At 38.4% G+C, this 23,605-nt stretch overlaps 1 protein-coding gene across 1 annotated transcript in view; it reads left to right on the forward strand.

The window, feature by feature from the left end:
• Positions 1–1,332: 1,332 nt before the first annotated feature.
• dnaja2a (DnaJ heat shock protein family (Hsp40) member A2a) overlaps positions 1,333–23,605 on the forward strand; it is a 31,678-nt gene continuing 9,405 nt past the window's right edge. The window contains exons 1-6 of the mRNA XM_028809650.2: positions 1,333–1,498; positions 2,474–2,533; positions 3,259–3,482; positions 4,102–4,182; positions 18,277–18,410; positions 21,841–22,037. Coding sequence (XP_028665483.1) covers positions 1,421–1,498; positions 2,474–2,533; positions 3,259–3,482; positions 4,102–4,182; positions 18,277–18,410; positions 21,841–22,037 — 774 coding nt within the window. The 5' untranslated portion in view covers positions 1,333–1,420. The remainder of the gene's footprint in view (positions 1,499–2,473; positions 2,534–3,258; positions 3,483–4,101; positions 4,183–18,276; positions 18,411–21,840; positions 22,038–23,605) is intronic.

Consider the following 23,605-nt stretch of genomic DNA (forward strand, 5'->3'; position numbering starts at 1 on the left):
GATCATATTTTGTGCAGTCAAGTACACCCTTTTGATAAAGAGTAAACCAATAGGTGTCTTCAGCAAAAGTGATCATAAAGACTTAAAAGTTGAGCATGCCACATCAACTGATCCAAGCGGCTCAATCCCTAATGGGGTCAAAGTTACTCCTGTCCACAAAACTGGGGATCAGTAGTATAGACATGTGGAGTGTCATTTTATGCTATTTCACAGCTGCTGATCATGAATATATTTTGCCACTCCTGAAAGGTTAAAAATTAGAAATTTCAAACATAAGCATTTTGGGTTTTGTTTTAGGCTAATTTCAAAGTCAATGATTACAGATACATTACTTTTGATTTTTGATCCTTTAAGAGTGATTCATCCCTCTATGGACCTCAGTCAGAGGGTGAAAAATTACAAATTTCTATTACAATACAGAATATTAAGACTTTAAACATCACAAGGTAAATCAATACATTTTTAACGAGCATGCTAAATTGGGGCAGCTAACGTTAATTAAGATTTTTTTTATTTATTGACCTTTTGTAAATGGCCAAATTTCCCCCTGGGGACAAAAACAAATTCTATCTATCTATCTATCTATCTATCTATCTATCTATCTATCTATCTATCTATCTATCTATCTATCTATCACACACTCAACCTGGAACAGCTTTTTGTGTGTATTTTGAAAACTTTTTCAATTTGCATTCCCAAAAGACTCAATGTGAAAGTAGTATTTGCAAGAAACATAAATAGTAGGAACCAACTGGGACTTAACAGGGTCCAATTTTAAGCAATGTTCACACTTTCCAAATTACGAAATACTAGTAAACAAAAATGCATTTTTTGATGTTTTCGTTTCGATAAGGGTAGAACACGTACACTCGACACAAGAGTTGAGTTTGGGGCTCTTTAGCTCGGAGCATCAATATAGATCCACACCAATAAAAATCTGTATACTTAAAAAGGTCAGCCTAAATATCATGAAATGGCTTTGGGCATTTTTAACTATTTTAGTTGATCTTATACCTATTTCAAATATTGTGTAAATGTTACATCTTTACAGTTTTCACAATATTTCAGTATAAAAAGCATTTCATAAAAAGCAGACAGCCCGCTTCGATACGAAAACATTTTTTTCATCGAACTTAGAAACATACGTGTACGTGCTCAAGACACTTAAAGTTAAGTTTCATGGGATGGCCTCATCGGCATCGTGGAGAACACCGCTCGGCCCGCTTTGACTTGCTTACTTTTTACTATGCAGGAGGTGGGCGGAGTTAGTAGTTTCAAACTCGGATGCTCCGCCCCTCTTCGGTGAGAAGCACGTGTGCCTGACGTCTTGCTTCGCCGGTAGGTTAAAGTTGACGCAGTGCGTGTGACGTCGTTTTCTGGGTTTCCTTTCTTTTCTTTGCGAGAAGGTCTCCGCTAAATTATGGCGAACGTTGCTGATACAAAATTGTATGACATTCTTGGATTGTCTCCTAATGCGTCAGATAACGAACTTAAGAAGGTAGGTATGAGTATTTGCAGTGTCATAAAAATTGTCGGCTCAGGTGACATGTTACGGCGGTTGAGTTAGAAAGCGTAAACGAGGCCTAGTAGAGCCGGGCCCCACGGACGAAGACAAGCCGGTCACGCTGTTTATTCGTGGATTTCTTTTTTTGTTCTTTACTTTGAAATTAGTTATATGGGCGATTTACTAGTGACGCCGTTGTGGATAAATGTGATAGTGTTAGTCAAGATGTTAAACTGCTGATAATATTAGTTAAGAAACCAGACTGCGATCTCAAAAATAAGTTTAATATGAGCAGGGTGTAAGGCATTGTTTTTTTTTTTTCTTTACTCATTTTGTTAAAGAGGAAAAAAAGTACAAAAATGTTATTGAGCCCATTTGTTCTCATTTATGTTCATTCACGTTTTTTCGATTGCATCGTTAATTTATCTTCATTGTTATCAAATTAAAATTCTATAGAAATTCTCCCATCTGCAAGTCTCTGCCAAAAATTGTTAGGTTCTGCTATCCCCATAACTACCAAATGGGGGGGAAAGTACTGGTTCGTGGGATTAACGTATTTCCTGTAACGACAGAGTCCATTGAAGCTGTCCATTCAGTGTGTAGTTCAAGATTGACATCTGATACCGTGAAGTTAAAGGTCTATTCAGTCCTGCAAGCATGCTTGTGTGTGTGTGTGTGTGTGTGTGTGTGTGTGTGTGTGTGTGTGTGTGTGTGTGTGTGTGTGTGTGTGTGTGTGTGTGTGTGTGTGTTTTTTAACAGCGGGGCTTATATTCTTAATGTAAAAATACCTCTAATTTAATTACTTATTACGAGTACGCATAATTTTTGTTTCCCACCCCTTTATTTGTGATCAAATATTGTTCCCAATTATGTGTCAAAAGAGATAATAGTTACTGTGTTGCATGGAATAATGGAGTTTGTCCCCCCTTTTAAAAGAATGCAGTCTAACTATTTCTTTTTTAATTTTAGGCTTATAGAAAATTAGCAAAGGAGTATCATCCAGACAAAAACCCGAATGCAGGAGACAGGGTGAGGAAGTGTCATTTTTTTCCCCCATGTCACTGAAAATCTGAGATACATTCAGAAATATAAAATATTTAACTGTTGGGTCTGTACATAGTAATTCTGATCAAACTTACAAAAATACATGTATTTTATCAACTAATGTGTAACTAGTGCATGCAATATGAAAGGTAGGTTTTTCTTTAAGTAAATTAGAAACTGTCATGAAATATAAACACTGATACACGGGTATGTTTTATACTTGTCTATTTTCAGTAACTCTGTGATTATTACTTAGTGTTCATAAATGGCAAATAATTTGGCTACAGTATCCCCGCAGTGGTAGCGCTGCTGCCTCGCAGTTAGGAGACCCGGGTTCGCTTCCCGGGTCCTCCCTGCGTGGAGTTTGCATGTTCTCCCAGTGTCTGCGTGGGTTTCCTCCGGGCACTCCGGTTTCCTCCCACAGTCCAAAGACATGCAGGTTAGGTGGATTGGCGATTCTAAATTGTCCCTAGTGTGTTCTTGGTGTGTTTGTGTGTGTCCTGTGGTGGGTTGCACCCTGCCCGGGATTGGTTCCTGCCTTGTGCCCTGTGTTGGCTGGGATTGGCTCCAGCAGACCCCCGTGACCCTGTGTTCGGATTCAGCGGGTTGGAAAATGGATGGATGGATCCTTGACATTTTCTGTTGCTGCTGTCAAGTAGGAATTATCATGCAGTCCTATTAATATTTTTAACTCCATCTTTTCCTCTCAGTTTAAGGAAATAAGCTTTGCTTATGAAGTACTTTCTAACCCTGAGAAAAGAGAGCTCTATGACCGCTATGGGGAACAAGGTCTGCGAGAAGGTTGCGGAGGTGGTGGAGGAATGGATGATATATTCTCTCACATTTTTGGTGGAGGTTTGTTTGGATTTATGGGTGGTCAAAGCAGGAACCGCAATGGAAGACGCAGGGGTGAAGATATGGTTCATCCTCTGAAGTAAGTGTATACAGTAACCAAAAAAAAAACATTGAAGCAAGTGAGCATTGTTGGGAATGTAGAATAACTGCAATAATAAAAATTAACAAGTATAAATTTACTAGTAAAATTTCATTAAACAATTTGAGTAGATTGACTAGCATATGTACATTGCCGTAATGGTCAACCTTTAGTTTTATGCTTGTATGATTTGTCTTCTGCTATTTATGCACCAGTGCTTTGAATAAAACCATGTTCTAAATACACATAAATCTAAACTTGTTAGACTTGTCATACAACATAATGTTGTAGAATAATTATAATGCATAACATGAAAAGTTTTTAGATTTTTTTTTAAAAATGCTCCTTTCAGCATTTTTTTGAAGAAGCAATAAAATATTTCTACTGATATATAAATATAATTTTTTTATAGGCATATATATGTAAGTGCTTGTCATTGTATGTAAAATACATTTACATCAAATTGTTTTAACTTGCATCCAATATTGCTGACTTCAGAGTTGATCAAGAACTAGCGAGCCCTTCATTCTTGAGCGTTTGTATTAAAAATAGAAGAACAAGCTGAGCTCCTTTTTAAGCTACTATAATCTTCTAAACTAATCTTATTTGTCTGAAACAGGGTAAACCTTGAAGATCTATATAATGGAAAAGCTACTAAACTACAGCTAAGCAAGAATGTTCTCTGTAGCTCCTGTAATGGGTAAGTGGACTCTTTAAGATCAAGCTGAATTTCGTCATCTTAAATATAGTCTGTATGATAGCCTTACTTTTTGTTCTGTATTCTTTCTTTCCCACATATCCATAACATTGTACCTTACCAGCGACTGGGGACTTTGCTTTGACTTTAACTGAGAAACTCCATGAGGGTCCAAGACTGTTTCCTAATCTGTTTAAAACTGCTTTATTTATATCGCTTCAATTCCATAGTATGTCTTTGTTATTCCCTGTCAAAACGGAAGGTCTTAAACTTTTTTGTTTCAGGAGTTGAGGTGATGGTAGCACAGTGGTGCAGTGATTTCTACTGTGGTCTCATGGCTTGAGAAGTTAATTCCAGTGCCTATTTGCAAATTTCTCAAGCGCATCTTATTCTCACTACATCTGCATAAAGTTTCCAACAACTTACATATTTGTTCAGTTGTTCTTTTTTGAGTTTTAGTGTGGGTGTGTGCTTTAGTGGAGCTTGCAGTGATCTCTGGCCTCATCCTGAGCTGTTTTATGCCATCCACCAATGGCTGGTGGGATAGGCCCCACATACTCCTTGTGATCCTGAATTGGATTATGTGGATTTCATAATGTTTTTTGTTTAGTAGCTGTGATATACATTTTTGACCTGTTAAGCTACGCTGGTTCAGTTTACAGCATTTTAAGATAGGTTTTAGCAGCGTTTCTGAAATGTTCTGTACTGATCATTGTTGAGCCTTGGCCTTAAGTTTGTTTAACTCAAGTCTACCTATTGTGTAAGTATTCCATTGTCTTTCAGTAGTGATTCTGTTAATGCTTAAATAAAATATTAAAAACAACTCCACTAAGGGCAATGGCACACTACAAAACTTCAAACTACATAGTATTTTAAACTTAATGACTGCCATTGCTAGATCTTGTCGCCTTGAGGATGTTGCATTATATAACTGTGAATTACAGGGTATAACGGATTAAATGATTTGCTCATTATTTTTCAGCACAGTTGCTGTATTTTGATAGCTTGTTAACATGCTGTCTGAGGGAACACGTGAATTGATTGTTTTGCAGGTATTGAGTTCAACTGTAGGTGTAGCCTGTCTCTATCCTATTTCCTCTCTGTCGTTACCTTTCTGTACCATGGCCAAAACAAATTTCCATTCAATAAATTATTAACTGTTTAAGGGCTGAATATTTTTTCATTAAAACAGTTTTCTGAAAAGCACATAAAATAATGGTTTCACACTGAAATCAACATAAAACGTCTGTTGCTGCGTACAGTGGCCGTAAGTTTTCCAAGAATAAGTGACAAGCTGGCTGTTAGACTGTTTTCGCATGGTGGGGAGCTGGTGCGGTAGTGGCGGTTGCAGTGTATTGCAATCTGGTTTGTACCTCTTGTCCTTGTGTAAGTAGCGGCCTTCAAAGGCAAATCTTGCTGTAGGCATGTCAGCTACACAAACCTGTTCGGCACCCCGATCCGTTGAGGACCAATCGGCTGATGCTGGTACCTTACCATTGTTTTCAATCTCCTGTATGAAAATCGAAGTCCCACAAGTCAGTCGGCGATAATATGCAAAATGCTGTCCACTGAGTATTTTGCTTTACTTGTTTGCTTCAATCTCTTTCCCTATGTCAGTGTTATTTTTGCCATTGTTTGCTCCTCGTTACTCAAGTGAGAGCAGGGAATCTGTCAAATCAATGAAGCTAACTTTCCTTCTAGCAAAGAGAGTACAACTAAAACGTAACAAATTTTGTCACCGTTTACAGCTGTTTACACTGTCAACCCCTCCTTTTGACAAAAATTGACATCCTCCCTGAAAGAGTTAAGGTACCATCATTATTGAAGTAAAGTTATGCCAATTTCTAAAGTACTATATAAAATCAATAAATGCTAACAGTATCAACAATTTTAAAATACTGGTATATCCACAAGCCTGACACATTAGCTCTCTTTTATTTGCTTGGTCCAAAATGCATTTTTTCTTTCTTAGCTTGCATCTGCATTTACTTCTGGACAAATGCCTAGTGGTTGGGTTGTCCATTCGCACATACACAGGAACCCAGTTCTTTGACTTGAAGGATAATTTCAACTGGGTTGAATGTGTGTGCCTTTTAGAACAGCATTAATTAGTCTGGGAATGGATTCTACAAAATGCTGGAAGTATGGTTCATGAATTTTGTATTTTTTAGTAATGGCTTGTTGTGCATTTGCTTCAGACTGAATTGTCTTGCTGTGAACAGTCCTTTTCCCCTGATCCTGAAGATACTCTGTAAGGAATACATCTGGGGACTGTGAAAGCCACTAAAGCAGTGAACACTTGGAGACTCTGCATGCCTTGTCACATGGTGCATGAATTTTCGTAAAGTGTTCATTTAAATATGCATAAACTGCATTTCTGAATGCAAGAACTTGGTCAGCAACAGTGTTCAGAGCCGTTAAGGTGTTCTTCAGTGGTTATCAGGAACTCTGTCTACCAGGAAAGCCATTTCCTGTTATCGATAGCAATACCAATATTGGTAATAAATACTAATAGAGTAACATCAAGAGAGGCCCACCAAATCAACAAGCTAATTAAAATGGCAGGTTCAATTATGGGACATTCTCCAGACCTCCTAGAGGTAGTAGCAAGGGAAGGTGTCAGGAAACGCTAAACACACACTCGCACAACAGCAGTATGCCTGCAAAATGCCTCATTGTGACTGTCTGTCAAGTCAGAAGTTTTTTCTCTTTAAATTTTCCTTTGTTATGAGACCAGTCCAGCCTGTCATCGATGTGCACCCCAAGTGCTTATTGGAGTGCACTACCTCTACTTCCTCTCCCTGAATAGTGACCAGACAGTGTGGCTCTTTGGTATGGCAAAAGTCAATAGCCAGTTTTGGTTTTGCTGATGTTAAGGGGCAGGCAATTTCTTCTTCAAGAAACATAGTCCTACACCTGACTCCTGTATTCCTCACCCTTGTCAGTACATCCCTTAGGTGCAGGTATCACAGAATTTCTGCAGGTAACATGACCTGGTGTTTTCTCTTCATTCTGTTCACCTCAAACTAGATAAAAGGAGACAGGACTGTTACTTGTGGTGCTCCAGTGTTGCTCACATCTGTATTAGAAACACGGTCCTTCAGTCTCATTAAATTCGGCCTGCCTGACAGTTTATTATCCAGGACACTATAGGCTTATCCTACTGCATATCTCTGAGTTTACCTCTTAATTGCATCTTCAACCCCATGGATGGTACTGAAGACACTGGAGAAATGAAAATACATAATCCTCACAGTAATGCAAGTCTTGTGGAGCAGAGTGATAATTGCATCTTCCACTTCAATCTTTTTCCAATAGGTAAACTGCAGTGGGTCTAGTGGTCCACCAGAAAAGGACCAGGGGAGCCTGGACAGGACAGATTACTAGTCTGTACTCATTAGGTGAAGAGGCACCTGCCGTCTTTGGAACAGTAACAATGCTGGATGTTTTCCACAACAGTGGCATTTTCTGGATTCTTAGGAACAGACTGAACAGATGACAAAGGATGCCACAAAGTTGGTCAGCACAGGTCTTAAGAACTCAAGGACTGAGTCCATCTGGTCCCGCTGCTTTTCCTCTTTATAGCTTTGTCAGTTGTCTCCTTAGTTGGTCTGTTATGGAAACCCCATACTGATTGTTAGACATTGATACATTCCAGTTGACGTGGTAGGAGTTGTTAATTTAGCAAGAATGGTGTGGGGAGACTGGGCATTAAAAGAAGGAAGCAGAGGAGAGAAAGTTTATTAAAAAAATTGGTTCAGGTTGTTAGCTTTGTCCATGTCCCCTTCTTGCACCTGTGCGCTGGATTGCTTGAGTCCAATAATTATGCCATGTCCATTCCAGACATATTTCATGTTATTCTGTGTGAGTTTGTTTTATATTTTAGCTTTGTAAGCTTCCTTTAGTTAATTTAGCATTTTCTTTAGTTTCCTTCAGAGCCTCTGTCACCATTTAGGAAGCTCTCCTTTTCACATTCAGGAGATCTTTTAGCTCCTTAGTAATCTAGGGCTTGTTGTTTGGAAAGCAGTGCACTGTCACTGAGGATACCACAGTGCTGACACAAAAGTTAATATAGCCTGTGATGTAGTGACTGAGTCCTTCAATATCATTTTCCCCTGTGACATAATTCAAGCCTGTTTGTGTGTTTATTGTTCCTGCACTCGCGCACTGAAATTCTGCTGCGCAAACACATTTCCAGACATAACCCCTGCTGTTTTTCTTTTTGACACGTGTTGATGCAGTAATGTAACATCACCATTGTAAGTTAACTTTATATGTAGTTTTTACTAAGCATTATTGTCTTCCAGAGTAACATTTCTACTTGTTGTCGCACATAATTGCAGTACCAAATTTCTTGGAACTACTGGTACTGTGAAAAAGCTAGCACTGTGGCATCAAATTAGTACTGAAACATTGCTTCTTATGACCTCCCCATTCCCCACATTATCCCAGTGCCACCATCGGCATAGACTGCTGATGCCAAACAGGTTGCATCCGTGGAGTTGTGCTGATCATGCTAAATTCTGATCCTTCTAGCATTATTCAGCAAAAGGAACCTGAATTCTTCTTTTTAAAAAAAAAATAAAAATAAACACAGCAATTTTTGAACTCTCCTATGGTCTCATTTTGATGCTCCTATGCCCACTGTAGGTGAGCTTTCTTGTTGACAACATCAACACTAGTGTTTGGCTGTGTTAGCACATTCAAGTCAAAGTTTGAACAGTGCCTGGTTGTGGTCCATCTGTTGCTTACATGATTCTCCCTGTTGTCCTTTGTTTTTAAGTAGAATTTGTGTGAAAGTGGTGGATGTTTATAATTAAATGGAAGAACTCTCTGTGCATGTATAACTTTTTTTTTTTTTTTTTTTTTCTACAAATAGTCAAATACTTGTAGCCATTCTGATCCAGTTCACTGTTTAGAGAACAGTATAAGAATAAATTACAAAACCTGCACATACTGGAATACATTCAAGTAGGGCTGCAACTAACAATGATTTTGATAATACTGTTATTCTGGCAATTATTTTGTCGATTAATCATTTAATTGGACTGTTAAAAAATTCATTTGAAATTAAACACAAAGTTCATGAAATGGAACTTCTTACTAAATAAACAGATTTGTATAAAATTTTCAGAAATGTATTTTTTAAATAACCTACATGTTGATTTTAAACATTTATATGATGCATTGAAAATAAGCAATACTAAATAGAAATAAAACCGTTAGTAGCAGTTCTGGTTGTGCAATGCATACACATACTATTTCCTTAAAAAAACGAGTTTTCAACAAATTAACTAAACCTGCAATGTGCCTTATGTATTCAGAATTGCACTAAACACACACTTTAGAATTAAACATGTAATTTAAGTTTTTTAGTTTTACTGGCAATGCATCATGTAAATCTGTGACCACCACAATATTCCACCACCCAAGAATTTGTTGCACCATCATGACTAAATTTTTTTTTTTTCTTTTTCTTTAAGTCTACAGTAACGTTTGAAATTAGTTGTCATATGCTGAAGAAATGTCCAGACTATTTATTTTTCCTTCTGTGGCAAAGCAAGTGTTTTCATTAGTGTGTTCATTTTGTTAAATAATATGCCAAGTTCATTTTAACTGAAAGTTCATTTCTTTTTGTATCACCATTCATCCTTTTTTTTTTTTTTTTTTTTTGTGTCTGGCAACCTTTTACTACTGCAGATTCTTTGGCACATTTGCTTTCAGCCAACACACTGTCTCAGCCTGCCACATGTCATTTGCTATCTGGAGTGTGCCGTTAGATTTGCTCGTTTGAAACTTTATGACCCTGCACAAAATCTGATTCACCGGGTAATCTAGGCTTGCTGCAGCCGTTCTTGTGCATTCTCACATCTTCCTCCAGACTGTATAAAAGCTAGTTGAAGTCCGATTAGCCAACTAGTCTGGAACTTTTGCTTTTCCACCCTGCTTCTACTTTTTGGAATGAGAGTTATGCCTTTCAGTCATGGTTGATGTGCTTTTGGATTCAGTGCTGCACTCTTGAGTTTTTGATTTCCTTTGCATACAGTACTGGAAGAAAAAAAAAAATTTCTGCTTGAACTGGTACTTTAATTTCTTCGCAGCCATTTTTTTGTAAGCACACACACTCATGTTGCGTGTAATGCAGCACCATAATTTAGAGTGACCGCTGCACAAGAAAAAAATAAACACCCAAATATGGCAAGTGAAAATCTGAACGTGTACTAGCTTGTGGATAATGGCGTACATGTTTTAGTCTCGTATCATAAAACTCTTTTGCAGGTGCTAGTGTGTTAATTGCTAGTGCATTGTAGGGGGCTGGACTATGACTTGAATTATTTCTCATTTCAAACTACAAGTCATGACATTATGCCTAGCAAACATTGTGTTCATAATATACCTGTATCATACAACGCTGAAGTGACATTCAGCTTACTGGGATGACAGCATACTCCTCCATAGAGCCTGGAACAGTACGTTTCCTGTTCAAATGTTACACAACCTTTTTTTTTTTTCTTTTCTTTTTCTGCTTTCTGAGCAAATTGTCCCCAGACCTTGAAAGTCTTAAGTTGCCCTGTCGTTTCTGCCACTGTCTTATTTGCCTTTTTTCAAATTCGTTCACAGCTGATAGAAGTAGTAATACAATTGACAGCCTCAATGTATTAAGCCTAATGACATAATCAACTAATCGATGAAAGTGATTGTTTTCAGCTTTTTTTAGTAATCGATTGTCAATAATCTTGGCTTGTTACAGCTCTACATTCAAGTATGCAATTTTTTTTCCCCTGAAAATTGTATACTTTTTACGGTATATAATAGGGAGTTATCTGATTATGATTTGTTCAGTACAGGTCCACAATTCTGTAGAATCTTTGAAAAATGAAAGTTTTAATTAAAATTATAGGTTTGACATTGATGCCTTTTTTTTCCATAGATCATTGTCCAGGAAATGTTTCAGATTATTTTTGTTGTTGGCTTATAATATTTGAATAACTTAAATCAAAATCGTGACACTAAAAATTTGGTAGAATTACTAATTAAGTGCCTCATTCATTAAATGGTAAAGCTGTCGTAAATATTCATTTGAATATTTCCTGCTAACAGTTTGTGGTGATATCCTGAAAGAATATTCTGTAAATGGAGAAAAAAGTAAACTCAAAGATAAGAGTCCAGTGGTTTTTAAGGACGGGATCACAAAGCAGTCGTTTGTAGTGGATGCACACATGTGAAGACGATCGACTGTCTGTGATACAGATATGAAAACAAATGCAAAGTGCCTTATTCAGTCTAGCATGTGATTGATTTAACACTGCCAATTGTTTGTGATAAATTCCCTGAATAAATAAAATTGATCATGCAAATAAAGAAGGTCAGTGGAAAAAGGGAAAGAATATGCCTCAAAATGGTGCCCAGTTCCTGCTCCCGTAAAGCCATTGAGGGCCTGGCAACAGTTTTGCATTCATCAACAAAAAGCATAAATGGAAAAGAGCAAAATAATTGGGTTCATTTTGCTGGTGCTTTTGTTACCCAAGTGTTTTGTAACTGTGATAATTGGCATCAAGTAGTTTTTTCCTTTTTGAAACTGAGGAAGTCCAGGTCTCGAAGGATTCTGAGAATGCTCCATTAATTACAATACAATTTATTTTTGTATAGCCCAAAATCACACAAGAAGTGCCGCAATGGGCTTTAACAGGCCCTGCCTCTTGACAGCCCCCCAGACTCTCTAAGAAGACAGGGAAAAACTCTCAAAAAAACCTTGTAGGGAAGAATGGGAGAAACCTTGGGAAAGGCAGTTCAAAGAGAGACCACTTTCCAGGTAGGTTGGGCGTGCAGTGGGTGTCAAAAAGAAGGGGGTCAATACAATACAATACACAGAACAAGAAGTAGAACATGCCAAAAGAATATTAAAAAAGGATGATTGCCAGTTGATAAAAGAAGCTTGGGAGATTTTCATTGAGGCAAGAAATATTTTAGCCACTATAGTGCAAAGACAGAGCAGTTCACACTAGTGAGAGAACTTGAAACATCCAACAGAAGTAGAATTTGAGGAATAGGAAGGTTTAGAGACAAAAGAAGAGTGAGACTATTTTTTATCTGTAACCAGAAACAGAAAACAGGAGGGCAAAGTCTGAGCAAATGGAGGAAGAAGCCAGCTAAATGAAGGGAGCATAAATAAAAAAGCAAGTTTGCAGGAAGGGGTGTAGAGTAAAGCCAATGAATTATTTTGAGTTGTGTGAATTGGTAGACCGTTTAAAATCTTAATTCTTAATATTTTGCCAGCAGAGAGACGGCCATGAAGCTAGATCACAGAACAATTGAGATTAGGAGAGGTTTTTAGGTATATTTAGAATAGAAATATTAAAATATAGAACAATTCAATAATTCTAATTCAATATAGAATATGATGATGGAGATGATGCAAAGGAATCGGGTCAGATAAAGAAATAAGAAAGGATGAACTAGGAAGATGGAAACAACTGAAGAGACTGGTATGTCATAAGGCCTGAATCCTGATAGTTTCCTAGTTACAAAATCCTGTTTACAGTAGCCCTTTAACATAATCATGATAAGCATTTTATTTTTCGGTCACATTCAGTGTTATTCTGCAACTTGTTCACATCAAGAGTTTCATTTTGCTACAGAAACATTGATTAGTTCTGTGAACATAGGTCAAAGTTGCAGCTGATGAATGGTTTTAATGGTCCTCTCTTCTGCATATGTTCTGAGATCCCAGAATTAAGATGCAAAAAATCAATTCTGTAACAAACAGGGTTCATACGGGTCCTGGGAAACCTGGAAAGTTGTGAAAAATTAACAAGCCACAGTCCAGTGCCAAAATGTCCTTTGAATTTTTTGTAAAAATTTTAAATGGTGCTTAAAAGTTATGGAAAATATTTAAGTGAATTCCAGTAATCTCGTATGTCATGATGTAAAACATCTGATATTTCACTAACAAAACACCCACATCTTGCATTAATACTACATTGTGTTCTACATATGAATTGGTATAGAAATGTAGTAGCCATTCGCCTACACATTAAATTTATTAGTAGTGACTTAGCATTAAATAGTTACTGTTCATAGAGTAGTAAAAATGCAAGTTTTATGTGAAAAGGTTGGAAGACGTTGTATACAAAGATTAGGCTATACTCGCACTGGCAATTCGTTCTGTGCCCGAACAAGTATGTCTGCATTAAACCCCGCAAAGTCTAGTTTGTTTGACTAGTATGATCATTCCATGCCAGGCCAACCATACCGTGCACTGGCCCACTTGGAAGCGAGTTGCCCGAGCATGGTTCAGTAGGATTTAAGAACTGTGTGATCACTAAATGTGCTGAAAACAGACATGGAGTCAATGATGTGACAAATCAGAGAGTGCAATTGTCATTTCATTATATACCTTTTGAGTTGAAAACTGGTTTCTTGCCTTACACATCAACATGAATTGTAGTTGGCAAGCAAAGCTGCAAATCCATCCGTAAAAATCTTCTCGTACATGCAGCACGATTAACCGCAAAATGCCAGGCTGCACACTCAATAAATCTGTAAGAGGGTAGAGAATTATCCTACCCTACATGACTCCAAAACATCCATAAAATAAGTAAAATCATTTTAACATGCATGCTATCACATCATGTTTGGATCTTATTTTGGCTTTGCACGAAGTCGCATGGTTATGATGAAAGTGTGCCCAGGCCCTGAACATTAAGTGCAGTGTGAGTGCAGGCCAGCAGGGGAGTAGAGAATGGGGACAATCATGCTTGGGCACGGTACAGAACAAATGTGCCAGGTGTGAGTACACCATTAATTTGAATAAGACAAATGAAATAAGGATATGAGTGGGTGCCATTACTCTATGATGAAGTTTGACATTGGTTGTATGGGTGAATCAGATTTGAAAAGCCATATGAAAGCCATACGTAAATGTGAATTGAGTAAGAGCAAGGAAGCCAGTAATTCTGTTAACTTTTTTTGGACCTTGTGCAGGGCTATCTTTGCATCTGACTGAAGCATTTGTGAGCTGTTTAAGTGCCAGTGAATTATCCGGCAGTAGCGCTATTAAAAGCTCTAGTCCAGCTAGTTATCTTTGTACTGTAATGCCACTTTTGCTTTTAGTAGCATATGAAGACAAATGTCTGAAATCCTCTGGGTCTAAAATGTTATGGACGAGCACGATTTGTATATGTGTGAGTGGACCCTGTGATAAAGTGGTTCCCTGCATTGTGCCCAGTGCTGCCAGGATAGGCTGGTGCTCTCTGCTGCTCTGAGTTGGAGTAAGCAGGTTTGAGAATGACTAGGACAACGACCTTGCCTTTGAGTGAAACACATTTTCATAAAGGGTCATCATATCTTATCACGCCACTGCCATATCCAGGTAAGAGTGGTGTCATTAGCATCTTTAAGATCTTCTTCATAAAGGATGAATTGTGTTATCATAGGGAAAAACATCCTGCAAAATCCTTACTTTGCTGCTGAAATATCTTTTTCAGAATTAGGTGGCCACCTTAGCCATGGGTATAGTATATATCTACCACTGATTTTTTTCTTGAAAGTTATGTTTGAGCAGGGCTGTGGGAGCAATTTGTTTGTTGTGCTTCAAACTATAATCACTATACATATAGTACATGCCATGAGAAATTAGTTTCCGTGTCTGGCCTTACTACTGCAATGGTCACAAAGTAGTTTAAAAAATATAATTAACAATACAAACAGAGCAGACTTTTTTTAACACCATTTTGCAGAATCTTTTGTCAAACCTCCAATAAGCTTTTCCTGCTTTTCAGTAGTGGACATAGTGCCATTTCAGTAACTGCATGATGTTTATTCATATCATTGCCCAATGACCTATTCAAATCATAAATGATTTGTCCGCAACAACATTCTGCTAAGGTATGTAGACTTTAGTGAATCCCTAGTGCATCAATTAACTTATTTTTTAAAAGGGATACTTCATGCAATTGTGAGAAAACAGGTAACAGTGCTTGATGTGACTTGCTATCCACAAGGCATTTCAAATCTTATCCTTGACCTTCTGAATTATGTACACCAAGTGCAAAGAAAGCCAGCAGCTTTTCATGACCTAAGAGCTCATGAATGGCCTGGATTTTGATTTTAGTGTGTGCTGCTTAGTGCTGATACAAACCAATTATTGTCCTGAGTGCAAGTAAACACAAAAGTCCCTAACTCCCAAAGCCAAAAAAAGGTACACACCAGAAGTTAGAGAAAAAATGTGATAATAAACTGAACTTGATACTTACTAGACTGCTACTTATTAACAAAAAAAATCCGATAGGTGTGTTACCTTACAACTTAAGTCATTGTTTTTTTTTTATTAAATAAAAAGAACGTTTTAGAATAACAATGGTCTAGGGCTCCAGGCCAGTGGTTCTCAAACTGTTTTTAGCTACGTACTTTGTGTAATATTTCCATGCACGTTCTGGAATGGCTTCAGAATTTATCGTTTGAGCAGAGTCCTCGCTTTTGTGTGTTTCATCACCACTAGAACTGGAATCTTCTGAATAATGCAGCAGCAGCTCCCACTGCTTCTCATAATATGCATTTATCAGCATGCTCAAAACTCCGAGGGTGAAGCTCAATTAAGAAATAATGAGCCACTTATGGACCCCTGCAGAACTGTTGAGATATCATGGCAGTCAGGTTTCTTTTGTTCCTGGTTATGCAAAGTGCAGCAGAGTCGGGTGGCATGCATGCTTTTGGACAGGGAAATGAAGCAGATGGGCGCCAGGCTGGGAAGAGTTGCCCATTATGTGCTTGGGTATCAAAGTCAAACTTTTAGTAACTTTTCCAACACTAATGTTAACCTGGCTTCAGATAGGAAACTAATTTGTGTAGCTGAAGGAGTGATCCTAGAAACTGTAGTCTTGCAGGGTGCTTGCAGTTTCTGCAGCATTTTTAATGAGATTTCTTCAACTGTATTTTTATTCAAAAATCAAAATACTTTAAAGCTACCATATAGAGTAGAAGCTTTAAGCAAGTTGTATGAGCAACTGTAGCATTCAGTTATTGGTGCTTTATTTAATTGGGTATGGGGTATTTAGTGTATTTAGTGCTGTTTACTTGTTGATCACGAGGTTATGGGTTGTAACGTCGGAGTGTGCGCTGGTATTTTCTTTGATTGACCGCAGTGTGTGCAGCAGTATCTGTTTTGTTTACATGAGGCAATTTTGTGCAATTGCGGTCGTAGTTGAGTAGTGCTGGTGTTAACCTTGTTAACAGGACTAGTTTACATAAACATACAATTACTTTTATCATTATTTTGAGCAACGGAGGCATCCTTTGTAGCAGGGTTTTGCTGTGGATTATTTGAACAGAAAGGGGATGATTTTTCATAACATACAAGCCACTTGTGATTACAGTTCATTTATTGACATCATGTCAATATGATGTCATAGTGAAATGGCTGGGTAGTGTTCATGATGCATTTGTGTTGGGGGTTTGGGGAGGCGATGGACATTCCAAATGACATTCCCTTTATCTATACCTGTTTTGTGCTGTTGACAGCGGATTTTTGCATTTTCATGTGGATGGAGATTTTTTTTTTTAAATGACGTGCCTGTGGATGGGACTTTTTTTGTAACGAAGGAAGAAAACATTTATGCCTCATCCACAGGGAGTTAACGATTACAACTCGCATTTTTATCAGTCCCTTCGTTGCTCTTTCAAAGTTCACACATCTATTTCTGAACAAACTACAAAATGAGATAAAAATGGCAAAAACGCACAGTGTGTGTTGGCTTCTTTAAATAAGCTCAAATTCTGCAATTGCATGCTGCCTCGAACACAGCATTTCAAGACACGAGTTCTGTTTTTCTTTTGAATGTGAGTCATTTTTTTATATTATTTTTACTCTTGGGTTGTTGTTGTGTTTGTGTGTGGTGTGTTTTTGTTTAAATCCCCAAACATTGTGCCTTTCGGAGTCCTGCCACGTGCAGAAGTTCGCTGACAACACTATCGTGGGCTGCATCAGGAGTGGGCAGGAGGAGTATAGGAACCTAATCAAGGACTTTCTTAAATGGTGCGACTCAAACCACCTACAACTGAACACCAGCAAAACCAAGGAGCTGGTGGTGGATTTTAGGAGGACCAGGCCCCTCATGGACCCCGTGATCATCAGAGGTGACTGTGTGCAGAGGGTGCAGACCTATAAATACCTTGGAGTGCAGCTGGATGATAAATTGGACTGGTCTGCCAATACTGATGCTCTGTGCAAGAGAGGACAGAGGAGACTATACTTCCTTAGAAGGCTGGTGTCTTTCAACATCTGCAATAAGATGCTACAGATGTTCTATCAGACGGTTGTGGTGAGCACACTCTTCTATGCGGTGGTGTGCTGGGGAGGCAGCATAAAGAAGAGGGACGCCTCATGCCTGGACAAACTGGTGAGGAAGGCAGGCTGTATTGTAGGCACGGAGCTGGACAGTTTGACAACTGTGGCAGAGTAACGGGTGCTGAGCAGGCTCCTGTCAGTCATGCAGAATCCACTGCATCCACTAAACAGTGTCCTCTCCAGACAGAGGAGCAGCTTCAGCGACAGACTGCTGTCAATGTCCTGCTCCACTGACACTGGCGATCATTCCTCCCCCACACTATGCGACTCTTCAATTCAACTGGGGTGGGGGTAAAACGTTAACATTATACAAAGTTACTGTCTGTTATACCTGCGTTATCACTCTTTTTTAATATTGATTAACAATATGCTGCTGCTGGAGTATGTGAATTTCCCCTTGGGATTAATAAAGTATCTATCTCTATCGCTTGCAGTCATGCACAAGTACAGTACTGACATTCAGCATTCAGTCCATACCACTGATGATAACTTAGAAAAGAGTAACTTTTTTTATTTTTTTAATTTTGATATCGGCTTTGTACCACAGTATTGGTTCTTGTGACACCCCTACTGGCTACATAAGTTGTAGCTGCAGTTTTCATACTTATATCTGTATTAAATAAAATTTTTTTTCTTTATATATAGATTGATATAGAATTCAATTATATTATGCGTATTTAAAATGTATGAACGAATTGTGTTTTAAACTGTTAATATGGCCTTTTTTTTTTTTTTTTTTTTTTTCCTTCTAGTCAAGGGGGCAAACTGGGAGCTGTTCAGAAGTGTACAGCTTGCAGAGGTCGTGGTATGCGCATTATGATAAGACAGTTAGCACCAGGAATGGTTCAGCAAATGCAATCTGTCTGCTCTGACTGTAATGGTGAAGGTAAGGAAGTAATTATTGTAATACTAGAGTGCAGAAAAGGTTCAATCGTATCATCCTGAATCACTGTGATGCACCTCCTTACTAAGTGAAGAAAAATCAGGTTTTACTGTATTTGTAGGGTGAATCTTTTTTTTTTTTTTTTTTTTTCCTTCCTCTCTTCCCTCCCTTATTTTCTCTTTGGGTGCTCTTTTAGTGGTGGCCAACAAAAATTTCATGTTTTCATGGAGAAAGGTCAACATAGTATTTCTGTTAGAACGGAACTCTATATTGACACACTGGCCAATATCAAATGTTGTGGAAAAAAATGTACACGGGGAGAGAAAAATCTCATGTTACACGTGCTGTGTAATCCACATGTGTGTTATCTAGTGTGTGGTTTATTTGCTAAAATATCTATACAGTAATCCCTCCTCCATCGCGGGGGTTGCGTTCCAGAGCCACCCGCGAAATAAGAAAATCCGCGAAGTAGAAACCATATGTTTATATGGTTATTTTTATATTGTCATGCTTGGGTCACAGATTTGCACAGAAACACAGGAGGTTGTAGAGAGACAGGAACGTTATTCAAACACTGCAAACAAACATTTGTCTCTTTTTCAAAAGTTTAAACTGTGCTCCATGACAAGACAGAGATGACAGTTCAGTCTCACAATTAAAAGAATGCAAACATATCTTCCTCTTCAAAGGAAACAGAGGAAAGCAAACAAATCAATAGGGCTGTTTGGCTTTTAAGTATGCGAAGCACTGCAGGTACAAAGCTGTTGAAGGCGGCAGCTCACACCCCCTCCGTCAGGAGCAGGGAGAGAGAGAGAGAGAGAGAGACAGAGAAAAACAAAGTCAAAAATCAATACGTGCCTTTTGAGCTTTTAAGTATGTGAAGCACCGTGCAGCATGTCGCTTCACGAAGCAGCTACACACAGAAGGTAGCAACGTGAAGATAATCTTTCAGCTTTTTTAGACGAGCATCCGTATCGTCTAGGTGTGCGAACAGCCCCCCTGCTCACACCCCCTACGTCAGGATCAGAGAAAGTCAGCGCAAGAGAGAGAGAGAGAGAGAGAGAAAGTAAGTTGGGTAGCTTCTCAGCCATCTGCCAATAGCGTCCCTTGTATGAAATCAACTGGGCAAACCAACTGAGGAAGCATGTACCAGAAATTAAAAGACCCATTGTCCTCAGAAATCTGCGAACCAGCAAAAAATCTGCGATATATATTTAAATATGCTTACATATAAAATCCGCGATAGAGTGAAGCCACGAAAGGCGAAGCGCGATATAGCGAGGGATCACTGTATAGTTACTGCCAGAGTTATCAGCATGCAGATAAATGTGAAACCCAAGCCTAATGGTATTGACTTTTGAATTGAAGTTGTCCTCCCAGCACTCGTTTGTTGGTCAAGTCTGGTCTTCAGTTCAAAAAGTAACTCGCATAAGGTTTGTAGTTTCCCGTTTTTGATTTGCACTGATATAGTGGGTTGGATAATGGATGGATGGATGTTTATTTTGCTTAAAGGCAAACCTGTTGATTTACCAATCTTCATTCGTATCCTCAACAGGAAAGAATTTAAATTGTGGATTTGAGTGCGGGAAATGAGCTTCCTTTTTACAGGTTGTCTGTGCTGAACTTTAGGAATAGGGTGAGGAACTCGCAATAGAACTGATGCTCCTTTGCATCAAAATGAGGCAATTGGGGTGGCTTGAGCATCTGATTAGGATGCCTCCTAATAACAAGGAGGACACCCTTTGGCAGACCCAGGACATGCTGAAGAGATTACATTTTTGGAGGAGTTGACAGGGAAAACAGACCTCTATTATGGGGGCAAGAAGTCTAAGAAAAGATGTTTAAACAGTAATAATAATAATAATTCTTTGCATTTATATATCGCTTTTCTCACTACTCAAAGCGCTTAGCAATTGCAGGTTAAGGGCTTTGCTCAAGGGCCCAACAGAGCAGTGTCCCTTTTGGCATTTTACGGGATTCGAACTGGCAACCTTCCGATTGCCAGTGCAGATCCCTAGCCTCCGAGCCACCACTCCACCTTAAAAAGGATGTCTACATTAAAGAAACTGAGTAGATTGCCAAAAAACCTGAGGAAGCTGTCATGACATTTTATTGAATCCTATAATTTTCTTTGGTTGTAATCAGTAAAAATAACCTATTGAGTCACTAGTTAAAATTTCAAACACATTGTCAGGACTGCACTTACACATGTGGGGTCAACATGCAGGCAAACAAGAATTCAGGAAGGAAGCAAAGCAGAACAACCTCATTTCAAAGCCTTGGTCCCCAAAAATCATATGACTGTGTGAGGGTGGACGTGATGGCTAATGTGGTGACAGCAAAAGAAATGGTTTCACTATACAGAGCAAATAAACAGAGCTTCAGGAAAAATTCTTAAAGATTAATCTAAAATAAGAGTTGGTAAATCTTAAGTGTTTTTAACTTTACAACTACTGACTTAGAGTTTGCAGGGCTGTATCTTGGGTTAAAAATGTAGTCAGTTGACAGAGAATAAAAACTGCACTATTCAGCCCTGGGCAAAACCTATTATAGAACGTTAGAGAAAATCATTATATAAATCTAAAGAATTATTATTAAAGATAGAGCAAGCATAAAGTGTAGTCCATAAGTATTTAGACAAATATCATTGTTGTTAATATAGTTTTTTACCCAGGGAAACCCACTGTTTGAAGTGAAACAAACATTAGCTTTTAATGTACTTTTGACTTTCAACATTAAATGTCAGGGAGAGTATTTGCATAAACATACAAATGATATCTAAATTGCAGCACTTATGTGTAGAGACCACCATTTTTTTTTTTCTTTTTAAGGAACTAAAGGTAATGGGACAAATTAAATATAATAGATTTGCTTATGATATTGATACTTTGACTTTGAAGGATTTGCAGCCATGATTGCCTCAAGTGTGGAGCCCACAGATATCACCAGGTGCTTTTTCCCGTGATGCTCTGCCAGGCCTGTTCTGCCTACACAAGTGCTGCAATTCCTGTACCATTCACCTGTGGTGTGTTTGTTTTTCTTTATTAATATAAATACCCTTGATTTAATGCTGAAAGTCTGTACTAAAGCTCATATCCTTTTTTGTTTCATTTCAGTAATAGTTTGCTTTCTCGGTGAGCCACATTTGTAGCTTTAGATGGTTTCACTGTTGAAATACCTGGCAGTGTTGTTGACCAGGATTTAATTTTAACAAAAAACTCAACTTCTTGTTTAATTACATGAATATATTATGAATATTACCTGAAAAGGGTCTTTTTAAAAAAAAAAAACAAAAAAAAACTTTGCTGGTCTGTTTTCAGTTTCTTCAAATTGCAAAAGATCTTTTCTGATATTGGTATAGCACATCTTTCAGTTTAATGATTTTTGTCATCTTGAGCAAAATACTCATGAGATAATTTGCTTGTGAATGCAGGAGAAGTAATCAATGAAAAGGATCGCTGTAAAAAATGTGAGGGCAAGAAAGTAGTCAAAGAAGTCAAAATTCTGGAAGTTCACATAGACAAAGGAATGAAACATGGACAGAAGATTACTTTTGGAGGAGAAGCTGATCAGGCCCCTGGTGTGGAACCTGGAGACATTGTGCTTGTACTTCAAGAAAAGGAACATGAGGTAACACTAAATGTTATACACACTGGCGTGTGGAACACTGCATACATTTCTAGGTGATTGCATAGTGTATTGTCCTTCATTTTTGCTCACGGAATTCTGCACACTTGTAGGAATGTTCCTTTAAACTGTTATATATATATACACAAAAAAAAACAGGTTTTGGATAGGTGGGTAAGGTAATGTGTGCAGTTAAAGGCAAAGCCCAAGTTGTGTATCTATTTGATAGTAACATTTGTTTTCTTTATTTAAGATAGTTTTCTCTCCTTTTACAATGCTGGCACATTTTAAAGGATAACTTCCAAACTAAAAAAATAAACTTATTTGTCACTATTGTAGTATCCATTAATTTGCCAATCTGCATTCTAAAGTGAAGCATATTTCATAATTTTAAAAATACATAGTTTGATCTCACCTTTTATAATAAGTGACTGGTACTGAGATCTGGCTTGAAGGGGCAAAGATTTCAATGAAAGAAAATATACCTTCCGTGTTTCTCAAAAGGCAGGGTATATGATAGAGACTAACCACAGTGAAACGAATGAAGTGCCACAAACCAATTATCAAATTTTTTTAATGCTTAATGAGTCACTTTTGCCAAGGATATAGAGAATAAATTCAGACACCAATCTGGTCGCAAACACACCTGGAGAGTGGGCAAACTCCATGCACATTCAGTTGGTGTGAGGAAGGAATGACTGCTCTATGCTTCCTATTGGCCTGTGCTAAAACATTTATCCTAAAATTACTTCACTTCAACCTGATTTAACTCTTTTAGGGCGGATGTCGACTTTTGTCGACAGGAGGGGTTGAGGGCGAATGTTGACAAAAGTCAACATCCAGGGATAGAGGGCAACAATCAGCTGTTAATGGCGACAAAACTCACTGTCACGTCGCAGGCATTCCCTCTGTGCTTGGAGGAATGCTAGACTCATTGACTCTGCAACTAATCCTTGCGTGTGCGTGAGTTGTGAAATGTAAACAATGGCAAGATGGCATCGACATGTCACAAGGGAGCGAAGTGGGTGCAGAAAAGAAAACACTCGGCAGACAATGTTTTGCGCATTATCGCGAAGTCGGACTCTGATTTTTCAGAATCGGATTTTATTGACAGTGATCAGGAATCGAGCAAGAGAGTGAGAAGCCGGCATCAGCTGATCGGACACCAGCCGATACCGCGCCAGCTGATCCACTGCCAGCTGAGCGAATTCTCGCAGCCGATGCATCTATGGCAAGGTTCGCGTGGGAGGAATACACAGACATTGATCTGTGACTTCACAAGACGGCATGGCTTGCTATTGGACACAACAGATCACCAGCTGCTGAACTACTTCATGCTGCTCTCTCCTGATGCTGCTTTTCAGCTACTGTCAGACGAGACAAACAGGTAGGCAGAGAAATGTTTTGAATCACGGGCTGCGCTTGCATCGCATTCTCGTTTTTCAAAGTGGAAACCCACAACAAAAGACGAGATGAAGTGCACTGTGGCATTACAAATAGAGATGGGACAGAACTGGTGATATAACATCAGGGAGCATTGGTCCAAACGTGCTTTGTCCCCTGGTGGCTTT

Source organism: Erpetoichthys calabaricus, chromosome 9, assembly GCF_900747795.2.
Source record: "Erpetoichthys calabaricus chromosome 9, fErpCal1.3, whole genome shotgun sequence".
In the NCBI taxonomy this organism is placed as follows: Eukaryota; Metazoa; Chordata; class Cladistia; order Polypteriformes; family Polypteridae; genus Erpetoichthys; species Erpetoichthys calabaricus.